The sequence below is a fragment of the Seriola aureovittata genome, chromosome 11 (assembly GCF_021018895.1).
Source record: "Seriola aureovittata isolate HTS-2021-v1 ecotype China chromosome 11, ASM2101889v1, whole genome shotgun sequence".
NCBI lineage: Eukaryota > Metazoa > Chordata > Actinopteri > Carangiformes > Carangidae > Seriola > Seriola aureovittata.
The window spans coordinates 3002931-3016095 of NC_079374.1; the positions used below are offsets into that span (position 1 = coordinate 3002931).

At 45.5% G+C, this 13165-nt stretch overlaps 1 protein-coding gene across 1 annotated transcript in view; it reads left to right on the forward strand.

Moving 5' to 3' along the window:
• kcnh3 (potassium voltage-gated channel, subfamily H (eag-related), member 3) overlaps positions 1-13165 on the forward strand; it is a 143001-nt gene that overhangs the window by 102416 nt on the left and 27420 nt on the right. The window contains exons 11-13 of the mRNA XM_056388653.1: positions 271-520; positions 8119-8333; positions 12452-12708. Of these exons, the coding sequence (XP_056244628.1) occupies positions 271-520; positions 8119-8333; positions 12452-12708 (722 nt within the window). The remainder of the gene's footprint in view (positions 1-270; positions 521-8118; positions 8334-12451; positions 12709-13165) is intronic.

Consider the following 13165-nt stretch of genomic DNA (forward strand, 5'->3'; position numbering starts at 1 on the left):
TCATGTATTATATATAACACAGTAGTTATAAAGTATGTGGACTGTAAACTCATGTGTGCAAGAAGAAAACAGTTGTCAACACCAGTAAGAACAAGTTTAGTTCGTATCTAAAATACTTCTTCCACTGCACCTACATTAAATACCAGGAGGAAACGTTAAGTATGATTCATTACCCTGTAAATTAAGGGCTGTGTTATAAAGTTTATTTATTATCCCGTTTATTCTTATCTCACCTGTGAAGTGTCTGACCTCTGACCTCTGACCTCTCAGCTCCTGAAGGACTTCCCGGATGAGCTGCGGGCCGACATCGCCATGCACCTGAACAAGGAGCTGCTCCAGCTGCCGCTGTTCGAGTCGGCCAGCAGGGGGTGCCTGCGCTCGCTCTCCCTCATCATCAAGACCTCCTTCTGCGCTCCGGGCGAGTTCCTCATCCGGCAGGGGGACGCCCTGCAGGCCATCTACTTCGTCTGCTCGGGGTCCATGGAGGTCCTGAAAGACAACACGGTGCTGGCCATCCTGGGTGAGTCAGAGCACGAGGAGGTCAAAGGTCATTCACATGTCGCGGATCCTCAAAAGGGAAATGTTTTGACTCACGCTCTTCTGTTGATGTTCCAGTTATTTTCCTGTTTGAGACAACATCTTTTCCTCCGTCTATCTTCAAATTAATGAGGAAACGGGATCAAAAAACTGTCAATGAAAAAGCTTTATCTGAAACTCTGCAGTGTGAGGTTTGATTTGTTTGACTCTCAGATTGTAAAACTACACGCTGGTTCCTCTAATTAGACTAAAAAGCAACGAGGGTGGTTTATTATTTGAGGGAAATTATGCGTAAATTTGTGATAGAGAAGTGGATGAAAACAGTTCTGATCTGACAGTTACCTGTCAAAGTGAGGCTTAATGAGAGGATGTGAGATGATCATGATCGGCGGGACACGGTGTCGCATCGTTAATGAAGGTGAAAGTCGTTAATTTGACGAAAGCTCTGATAAGATTCAGGAGAATGTGTCTGTTTGATATTAAATGCTGCTGATGAAGTGAAGACTCTGAAGAAAGAGAGAGATCACGTCTCAGTTCACTGATTACAGTTCAGATAATCTCACTTTTCTGTGTTTGGTTTCATCCAATCAGACCTGCAGAGCAACTGGAACTGGGTTTGAGTGGAAATTAGGTTGATGAGGAGGAGGAGGAGGAGGAGGAAGAAGGAGGAGGAGGAGGAGGAGGAGGAGGAGGAGGAGGAGGAAGGACAGAGAGGCAGATGAGTGTGTATCGTTCAAACAACGAGGAAGGCAGGGCTGAAAAAGAGCTGATAAAGAGCCTGTTGTTTGTGCTCGGCTGCTTTAAAGAGTTATCACCATGCTCCACACACACACACACACACACACACACACACACACACACACACACACACACACACACACACACACACACAGAGTCGAGGCTTCCCACTGTGTTGATCCTGCGAGCCACACACAGTAATCCTTCACTGCAGTGTGAACAGAGATGTGGGACGTCTTGTTATCAGACCTCACATATGGCCGAGTACAGACACTGAGAGATGAATGAGTGAATGAATGAATGAAGGAATGAATTAGGATGTTTGTGTTTGTGTAAATGAAACAATAAATACAACATAAATGGGACATTTCATTATCGTTCATTGTGTCATGTTTCAGTCTCTGTAAACATTAAAGTTCCTCCAGACGTGTTTTCAACTCATATTCAGTGAAAATTCACTATTTTCACTTCCTGTCTCATAAGTGGGCGTGGTCATGATTGCTTGTTCATGTCAAAACAAAACAACAATACAATGATTTCCATGCTTGTTTTTATCCGTTAGCTTAATATGTGACGGTACAAGATCATATCAGTCTTTTCTCCCTCCGTAAACAGATACATAATAATAATAATAATAATAATAATAATAACAGTAATAGAATTATCAAGCAAAGAAACAGAAGTTTTCTTTAAGTTTTAAATTCATGGTTTCACTCTAAACTTCTGTTAATGTCGGCAGCTCTACTGCAGCAGTGACACTAGATCAGAACCGACAGATCTGATTCGCTGAGACGGAGGCAGCTCTCGAATGAAGTTCATTTTCTCCCGATCTTTCTGAAGAATACCTTTTTAGTGTCGGACGGTTGGGAAGATCTGCACAGTTGAAGTGCGATGTCTTCTTTCTCAGCTGTCTCTGATCTGACCCCGCCCACCACCACCTGCTCCCTCCAGGTGTACAGGTGAGAGAGCAGAGAGCGATGGTGAGAGGAGGAAACATCAGAGAGACTCAGCCACATGTTTGAGTCTCAGTCAGACCCAGACTCAGAGGAGGAGTCTGTTGTATCAGAGCGGTTAGCGCTGTTAGCATCATTTACTTATTTATGTTGTTTGTTAGCTTGTAACTGGCAGTGGCTGACACAGTGTTAGCGGTTGTGCTAATGCTAACTCTCGCTCTCTCTCTGTACTGACAAGGTTTCAGGTTTATTTAGCCCCGCCCCTCATCCCAACAGGGTGACAGGATTGGTTCCTGAGGTTTGTGTTCTGTTTTCATGAGACTGTCGTTGGTTCACTGCAGTTTTCATATGTCTTGTATTATTATAAAAGAAAACATCACACGGATGTTGACAAGGTTAAACACTTGATTTTCATCGGATGTTGTCTTTAAAAAAAATTCAACCAAAACTTTTCTTGGTAATTATTAGTCCGTCATTCATTTTAAATATTCAGTAAAAACAAGCTGTTCCTGTCTCTACCAGAGGTGGACAACAATCCCTAATGAGCAGCCAAACTTTGGTTAGGATATTCCTGCCTGGGGGAGAGACCTGTGTCCTAATGATCACAGCTGAGGCGACGCTGGCAGCAGCTACTGAGATGAGTTTTGATTTGAGCATGAAAAAACATTAGTGCTGTATGGAGCCAAAAACCTGGAGAGAGAGAGAGAGAGAGAGGGAACATAACTGGTATCCTTTGCTCTGTACTGTGTGTGTGTGTGTGTGTGTGTGTGCGTGTGATCATATGTCCACACTGGCGTCGCTCTCCGGGGATGTGAGGGCGGAGCTGTGTTCCAGCGAAGGCTAATATTAAACAGGACTGATTTGCAGACAGTGTGTGGGAGGACGAAGCAGAGAGTCATGCTCTCTACCTCAGCCACAAATATCCCAGCTGCCACCGTCACGTTACATGTCATGTCTGAACCTTCATTTACCACTTCATGTTCATCAACTAAAGAGGCGCCGGGTCGTTTTTCTCTCCTTTTATTCTTTTCTGGTCTGTTTCGTGTGGCGGCTTCACCTGTAGACTCCTAAAGGTAGAAGATATTTCATTTCACCCATTCATGATAACATAGATCTCTTCTGTGTACCTCACTAATGTACTGTTAGATGTTCCCTGTATGTGTTGAGGCTTAGTTTGGTTTCACTTCGAGACTGATGCGTGAAACTTACGAGCCTGCAGATGAAAGAGATGCGGCTCAGATTGACGAGGAGTGTCTCTCATCACTGTCAGAAACACGTATCTATAAATCAGAAAAAGTTAAAGTTGAATGTGCCTTAGGAACAAGGGCCAAAGATTCACGAGGAGTTTAAACATCTGAAGAGTTTCAGACTCATAAACAACCACAAACTCATTATTTTTTTACTTTTTATTCTGGTGTGATCGCAGCTGATCTGCCGTCTCAATAATCACAGCATGACTTCAGTCAATCAAAAACAAAACACACACTTCAAAGTAATTTTCCTGATCAACCAATTAACAGTTTGCCCAATAAAATGACAGAAAACGGTGAAAAGTGCCCAAAGCACAAAGTGACCATCAGTGAAAAAACACAAATATGTTCACTTTACAATGAAATAAAACAACAACAAGAAAGTGTTTATTCTGTGTCTCTGTGATCGGCGTTTGCTGTTCAGAGAGTTGATGCGACACTTCCTCTCTGGTGACGTCAGAGGAAGAGATTCGCTTTGTGACGTAGTTCTTTGTAGATACACACAACAATTTAAGATTATAAAAAAAAAAAAAAAAGCTGCATTTAGTGGTGAGTTATCATTTTACAATGAAGAAAGAAAAAAAAAATCAGATTGGAAAGTGTGTGGTCAGACAAGTTGTTGTACCTGTGACAGCTTAGAATCATTTCTGTAGTCGGCCTGAAATCTCATTTCCTCTGGTTGTGCTTCAGAGCCTTCACTACGCTAATCCAGCAAACAGAGCGCACGTCTCCGAGATGTGCCTGTGTGAATGGGTAATACACAGTGATGGACGGGGGGGGTGTGTGTGTGTGTGTGTGTGGGGGGGGGGGGGGGGGGGGGGGGGGGGGGGGGGGGGGGGGTTCACGTTTGTGTGACAAGGACAGATTCACATGTCTCAAAAGTCAGTTCCTTGAAAGGTCAAGATGTATTGTATTAATGGTTTGTACCTGTGCACATGTATTTCTATGTGTGTGTGTGTGTGTGTGTGTGTGTGTGTGCGTGTGTGTGTGTGAGTGAGTTGAAGTGGATTTATCTTCAAATGCCAAGCCCCCGGCCCATATTTGATCTTGATGGTGACACACACACACACACACAAACACACACACACACACACACACACACACATCAATAGACAAAGTGTGGTGCTGTGCTGGTGTTAATAATTAATAGATTTTACATTATTAAAGCAGCTTGATTATTAATGCTGAAGTGTGGTTGGAGCAGAGCCATGCTCAGTCCAGGAAGCTCTCCGTCACGGTGCAGCCCGTCGTGGCCGACACCAAGAACCTGCTTCTACAGGACGTACAGGTTCATCTGCAACTGACCCGACACAAACACACCTCTGAGTGTTCAGGTGCGACCAGCTGATCAGACATATCCAGCCCCATGTTACACACCCTGTAATGTTTACACACGCTTTACACTACCAGCAATATCATCTCGAACCAGTGGAGTCCATGTTTATCAAAGCTGAGCTCCTCCCCCACAGAGACGTGGCTACGAAAACGTGACGGTTTTCTGAGTGATCCAATGAAAATAAAGCAGATTTCAGGTAAAAACACTCAGAGAAACCAAATCCTGAAAGGTTTGGATGGTGGGTCCAGGTGGGCGCGGCCTGGGGCGTGGCTTAGATCAGTGACTTCTTTGTTGTGACATCACAAAGTTCCAGAAGTCCTGACATTTTAAAATGGCGTTTTACGATCTCTGTCCAGACCAGCGTTTTAGCTCCACATCAGAACCTTTGATTAGTTTCAGAAAATACTCTGAACGATGAACAGCAAAGACAGTTGTAGCGTTCACAACAAGGTCAGTAACGCTTTTATATCCTTTTCCAATGTCGCTTTCACCCCTGGTAGTCGAGGCTGATGAGACCCAATCAGGGAGCCTGTGGGTGTCTATCCCCTCGTTTCCAAAGGTCTGAATACAGGCTGTGTGCATTTCTCTGTGGACTGAGGCTTTGATACTTTCACAGTATGAATATAGAAGCTAGAGCTGATCTATAATCACACTACACATGGACACAGACCTTTACACTGGAGGAGCTTTAAGCAGCGTGTGCACTGGATGTGTGGAAAAAAAGGTGTGTAATGGCTCCATAAAACATCTGGATCCATGCATGACCGGCGTGATGTGGTGCAGACACCTGTTGGGCCAATCGACACCCAAGACTAATGTCATTAAAACAGGAACGGTGATTTAACGTTTACATCAGCTCGCAAATTTCATCGACCTAAATTGACCTTTACCTCGACCGTCACAGCGAATCAGAGTAATGTATGGAGGAGTGTATTATTTAGAATTGGATTAATGGTGTGTGACTAAAGTAAAAGATTGACATTTTACTTCATAACACCCCGTTAGGCCAATCTGCATAATCTGTTTGCATGTTGGTGTGTGTTTGTGAAGGGAAGGCCTGTTAGTGCAACACACCTGAAGATCATCCCACTCACCTATGTGTCTTTTTCCAAAATAAGAGAATAAATACATGAAATACTTGCTGAAGTTTTGCATTTTATAAGCAGCAGATCACCGACATTGATAAAACGAGCTTCTTTCATAAGCTTTCACCGTTACTGAGACCCGCGCTGAAGACGAGACGGATACACACTCCTAAATGTCACTTTCAAGTATTCATCTCCTGCTCACGTTAACATTTCACTGTGATTATAAGAAGAAAAAAGAAAAAGCTTTTCCCTCACGCTGCCGTCACTCTCAGCTCCAGTGCCTCCCATCATCTCTGTGACCAGCAGAACTCCAGCTGAGCTGCGGTGGTGGTGATGGGAAAAGAAAATGGAGGAGCGGAAATGTTTGTGATGTAAAAAAAGACAGGGAGACAGACGGAGCATGTGAAGAGCCAAATGAAGTAGAAGCACAGATGGGGGTGTGTGTGTGTGTGCGTGTGTGTGTGTGTGTGTGTGTGTGTGTGGGGGGGGGTGAGGACATGAGGTTGCTGTTGTGAGTGCAGCAGGATGTGGAGGTGGTTGGAGGTTCAGAGGAGGGGTAGAGGGCCGTGTCCAATGGCTGCTGTTGCTCGTGTAGAAATGCTCTGAGCCTTTTCTCACCCTGCCCCCCCCCTCTCTCTCTTTCTCACCCCGCCCATCCATTTCCCCTCAATCAACCTGCGCCAGTCTGCGGCCACCCCCACACCGTGTCCCTCTCCAGTTCCTCCATCTTCACCTCCTCCCTCTTCTCACTCCCCCCCCCCCCCCCCCCCCCCCCCCCCCACTCTGTTCCCGGCTGTGTGGCTGTTCAGCCCTGAAGCTCTTTGTTTGACTTTTTCCCTTTTCTCTCTCCTCCTAATACTGCACAGGGCTTTGTCTGTCAAGAGCCTCATAAATTAATGTTGCGTCACATACATTTTCTTTTTCTTCTTGGCATCACACACAGTAATAATCTTTCTGAAAATGATGAACGCTATGTTTCCACACTGTTGAACTGAGCCTGAACCTGAGCAGCAGCAGTTATCTTGAGTACCGCCTTTAGTTGTTCTGTGAAATGCCGACAGACATCGTCAGGATTCACTGACAAGACTCCTCGTCAGGGTTTTTTCAAACTAATCCACTCAGATGAGATTACCTCAAAACAATTAGTGGATGGTGGCCATGTTTTGTTCGGAAAAATAATCGTCTGCACTGATCCCGCTCACTGTGAGGATACACCAGAAAAGGAAACTGGAAATGTCACTTTCAGTTAGACGGTGCTTCTGAAAGGTTGTGGACTCACAGAGACTAATTCAAAGAAAGCAGCAGATATCTCACAGCCATGTCAACAAACTGTTGACAGAATAGCTAAAAATGCGTCATCACTGACATTAAAATCAGAATGAAATCCAATAACAACACTTATACAATCAATTCAGCTCATTTTATAGAAGATATACAATGCTTTCATTCCACCTCGCCGTTCTGTATAGTGCATCGTTGTTCCACCTTTAAAGCTCCTCCTGAGAGAGCCTGAGAGAGGAGATGTAAAACTACACTGAGATGGTTTTAAATATATCTTCTTATGGATCAACATTTCAAAATAAAATATGGAGCTTTAAGCTGTTAGTGGAGTTCGTCACAGAGCTGGATCGATGTATGTGCAGGACCAACATGGCGGGAAAGGACGTCGACGCTGTTTTGTTGAATATCACGCCTCTGATTCATGAACGCTAGCATGCTATGCTATCTAAAAATCACACACCTGCTTGGTTTGGTTCAATATGGTGGGATCTCTGTTTAAAAGAGGCTCTTTGAAGCACTTTATTTTTTCTGAAACCAACTACTGCAGATCAGCCACATGCAACAAGCATCACTTTGACATTGAGAAAGTTTGTGTTAGCGCTGCTCAGTGCTGCTTTGTGCAGGTAGTGTATCTCTTTGTAAACGAAGATGAACTTTTATACTGGGGAGCACTGAGTTCCCAGGTCCATTAAACATACAGTCCAACACACCCTCCCACTCCTGCTGTTGAATTGACTTAGCAGGTCCATTCCTTTCATCTCCTGTCTTTAATGATCTGCAGCTCAGACAGTCTGTGTTTAATTGATTTAACCGGCTTCACTTGCTGATCCCTTTCTCTCAGGTGGAGACGGCTGCTGGAAACACACTCATTCAAAATCACTGCTTTTTGAAAAATAAACGAGTCTGCATGTCTCTCTGTCGGTGCTCCTCCCCAGGCAAAGGAGACCTGATTGGCTCGGACTACCTGACGAAGGAGCAGGTGATCAAGACCAACGCCAACGTCAAGGCCCTGACCTACTGCGACCTGCAGTACATCAGCCTGAAGGGCCTGCGCGAGGTGCTCCGGCTCTACCCCGAGTACGCCCAGAAGTTCATCAGCGAGATCCAACACGACCTCACGTACAACCTGCGGGAGGGCCACGGGGCCGATGTGAGTTTGTGTGTGTTCCCTCAAATTACCCCTTAAGGGAGCTGAAATGAATTCATCACAGGCTAGACTGCCCCCTTGTGGCCGTCAGACAGAAACAACATAACAGCCCTGACTTCATCCAAAACTGAGGATGAGGAACGGGTTTTGCAGGTGGCATGAAGTCTGTGGTGAAGACTGTGTATTTATAAATGCACACAGACAAAGTGTACGCCATGAAACCCAGCAGATCAGTCGCACCGCAGCCTTGGAAGTGCAAACTGAAAATGAAATTTTGTAAGGCGATAACGTGTAGCCTGAGGAGACGCTCACCTGAGGAGGTTGTCTCGTGGATAGAGGCCTCGCCACCACTGCTTGAAATGCACACACACACACACACATCTGTGCACACATCACAATTTGACAAGTCGAGCCTTGAAGGGCTTTTTCTCAACCGCTGCCATCAAATACACAAACACAAAGCCCTGCACCTCTGGCTGGTGCAGCAGCAGCAGAGGGAGCAAAACACAGGGACAAGAATAACTCAGTGCTGCTGTTTGAAGCTGTCCTACTGCTAAAAATAGAGCAAGGGGGGAAGCACGGGCTCTCCCTGACTGGCTGCGTCCCCTGCAGCTGTTGCTAAGATTGGATCCTGCTCGATATAAATAGCCCAGCCAGTCGAGGAGAACAGGGAGGAGGAGGAGGAGGAGGAGGAGGAGAGAAGAAGGGGAGGGGGGGGCTCTATCTCATTTTCTTTTCTACTCTTCCTCACATAGGCTACCTCCTTTCCCACTGCAGTGCCATTTGTTTCTCTGGGGTTCAGCACGCTTACTGCAGAGTGAGAGCGAGGTGCGAATGTGTTCTCATGTCAGTGTGTGTGTGTGTGTGTGTGTGTGTGTGTTTGTGCTTGTGCGTGTGTGTGTGTGTGTGTTTGTGTGTGTGTGTGTGTGTCCAGATGCTCAGGCTGCGGCCCATACCTTGGGTCTGGGTTTCAGATGGCCATCCTGCTTATGCATGTAAAATCCTTCTGGTAGCAGCAGCAGGACACACGGCAGAGTGTGTTTGAATATGTATGTGAGAGGAAACTGCTGCGACATAGAAAAATACAGCACCTGTCTGCTCACTAGACAAATACGTCAAGAGGCAATCTCAGAGGATGGAGGGTGAATGGTAATGTTCATGGCAACAAAGAGGAGACGTGTGTGGAGGCTTAAACTGAACGGCAGGAGAGGATGATATGGAAGGAGGAAGGGAAGATGAGAAAGTGATGGTTGTATTTCCATCGTGCGTCCCTGCTGAGTTACAGGCTGCAGACTGACTCTCGTGACCCTGGAGCCTTGGGCAAAACAAAGCAGTGTGCACGAGTAACCAGAGGAGTGGGGAGATCACAGGATGTTCTGCACCCTCGTGTTTTTCAATCTCTGCACCAGAAACATGACGAGGACGAACAATCTATCTCCACAAACATGCGGAGACAAACTCACACACACACACATGCTCTGCTCACACTGCTGCGCCAACGATCACACACACACACACACACACACACACACACACACACACAAATACACACACACACACAAATACACACACACACACACACAAATACACACATACACACAAACTTCAGTACACCCACGCGCTCTCACACACGCACAGACGAGCGCACGGCGGCACGCGGCAAGTGCACACTTATCACGCCCCCGCATCGCAGAGCATTCCTTGGTTTCCTCCGGAGCTGGGAGCTAAGATTAGAACAAGAGGGCTAAAAATACATTACGGTGGCACGGGGGAGGTGGGGAGGTGGGGGTGGGGGGTATGGAGGGGGAGTCGGCTGAGAGGAGGCGGGGGAAGGAGAGAATGCTGAGCAGGCAGGGATGGAGGGGAGAGAGGAGGGAGAGATAGGGGTGGGGGGGGCGTCGGCTTGTCTGCATGATGAGATATGAAACACAGTCCGTCACTGCACCAGTCGTTCTTCATCAGAGGAAGAGTCCTGTTATTATTGTTGAAGCTAGAACAGGAGAACGGCAACAGATACTGTAATCAGTATCAGCTGCTGTTTTAAAGTGGATGTAATGGATTTGTTTGAATGTGGAGGGAAAGTCTGACTCTCTTCATCATCCTTACAAATAAACAACAGAGTCCTGCAGCATAGATATGAATAATTCAAATATTCCTGAAAAGTTACATTATTAATTAGAATAGATTAAAATAATCAGACTGATGGCTAATCAGAGATATAATTGCGAGGTGGGGTTGTATTGACCCTGTTGACCCTCACACACCAAACATCTGGCCCCATCTGTTGTGTATTTAATGCTAAACCTTTTACCTTGCACTTTCTTTTATTGAATCACAAAGTCCAGTTTCGTTGTAGCTTTAGCTTCTGGAAGTTTCGGCGACTCAGCGTCAACACTGAAGACAGCCTAAATTATTCAATTCATAAGCAGGGACATGGCTGATGGAGAGCTGGGGGGGGGTGTGGGTGTGTGTGTGTGTGTGTGTGTGTGTGTGTGTGTGTGTGTGTGTGTCTGTGTGTGTGTGTGTGTGTGTCTGTGTGTGTGTGTCTGTGTGTTGCTCGGGAGAATGTGATGGGGAAAAGTCAGACGCAGCACTCTGTATTAAATGTAGCATGACAGACTTCTTTTTTTTTTGCAGTCTGGCAAAAACGGAGGCAAAACAATATTCACTCAAAACCAAAAATGAAATAATTGGAATTTAACTCGTTATGATAAGACTCTACTCTTCCTTATCTGACACGATCCCTCGAGGGGCGACAGGGAAGGTTTGGAACAGGGCTCAGACTCTATATGTCGTTATCAGTAGTTACTTACTATCTTCTATCTGTTGATCTATTTCTTCTATTCACTATCTTGTTGTATTTTAAAGTCACAGCTGTAGAATATAAACACTTTAAAGCTCCTCCAGTGTAAAGGTCTGTGTCCATGTGTAGTGTGATTATAGATCAGCTCTAGCTTCTATATTAATACTGTGAAAGTATCAAAGCCTCAGTCCACAGAGAAATGCACACAGCCTGTATTCAGAAACTGAGCCTTAAAACCAGCCGTCAGGACTTCTGGAACTTTGTGATGTCACAACAAAGCAGTCACCAAGCCCCGCCCACCTGGACCCACCATCCAAACCTTGCAGGATTTGGTTTCTCTGAGTGTTTTTACCTGAAATCTGCTATATTTTTATTGGATCACTCAGAAAACAGTCAGCCAATCAGAAGAGAGGCTCAGAGCCTCCTCTCTTCTGATTGGCTCACCGACCTGTTGTTACTAGAGCTCCAGAGAGAAGCCTGAGAGAGGAGATGTAAAACTACACTGAGATGGTTTTATATCTTCTTATGGATCAACACTTCAAATAAAACACAGAAGAAGAAGAAAATATGGGACCTTTAAATCTGCAAATGGAGGATCACAGTTTAGCAGCTGCTTGATTCTACATTAAAGTACATGGTTACAGTTTATGTGTGCTCACTTTGCCCACTCCTCTCCCATTTTTATGGATAAGTAATATTTCATTCTGTGTTAATTTGTTGATAGACACAAAACAAAACAGACTGCAGCAACAGAAAACAAATCTAATAAAATAAATAAAACATGAGATACAGCAACATAAAAGTTCGAAAAATAAATCAGATATTTCTTTTTTTACAAACATCTTGAATAGTGAAGCAGCTTTGAGCTCTTTGCTATGTAAATGCCTGTAAACGAACATCAACAATAATAATAATAATAATAATAATGATGACATGAAGTGGAAAAGAAGATTAGTGATATTGAATTGTTTTGTGATGATTTGTCATCTACACCTCCTCACTACAAAACTTTTCCGGCTATGAAAGAAAAATGGCTGAAAAATCTTTATTAAATAAAAAAGATAATCAATCAGGGAGGTGTAAGTGTCTGGAAGGGATGAGTCTGCGGAGAGTGACGAACTGAAGTGATGACAGTACATCAAACATTTTAATGTTCACTGGTAGAGAAGGTACAAAGCCTGTGTTTGTCTGCCCCCCACTGGTTCAACCGTGTCACTGCGCTTTATTTACACAGTGAGGCAAACAGTTTCTGACCTCTGTCGGTGGCAGAATCATCAGGTGTGATCATGGTGTCTCTCTCTCTCTCTCTCTCTCTCAGGTGGACTGGGAGAGCAACGGCGGCCTGGTGAAGAAGCTGCCGTCGATCCGTGAGGATGAGGAGGGCGACGAGGAGCAGAACTCGGTGTCCCGCGCCCCTCGCTCCCCGCTGCGTCTCAGCAGGGGGCTCAACTCGCCCCTGCGCTCCCCCCTCCTCCCGCCCAGGCCGTTCAGAGCTCCCTCCGAGCACTCGCGTCCCACCACCCTGCAGATACCCGTGGTCAGCTTCAGCAGCATGCCGCCTGAGCTCAGCCCCAGGTAACACACACACACACACACACACACACACACTCACACACACACACACACACACACACACACACACACTCACAGATACAGGTCACTGGAAAAACAAAGCATAGCTGAGTATGACCAATAGTCAGAAGCATCAAGAGGCAGGAGCCGCCGCTCAACATGCAGTTTGATGCTGCAGCATAGGTGTCTGGCTGCCATGGCAACCAGCAGATTACAGTGCTGCTGAATCACATGGGGCCTGGCTGCTGTTGGAAGGTCTATAGGTTTTCACACTGTAGGAAAGTCAACGTGTCCGTGTGTGCACAGAGATTAATAACAGCCTATGTGCTGTGCAGCTGTGTGTGAACACAAGCTGCTGATAGATGAAAATACTGCTCAGCCAACACAGATATACACTGTAATTAGTGCTCTTTCAATTTCCCCCTCCTCTTCTTATTTACATTCCTCTCCTGCCCCCCCC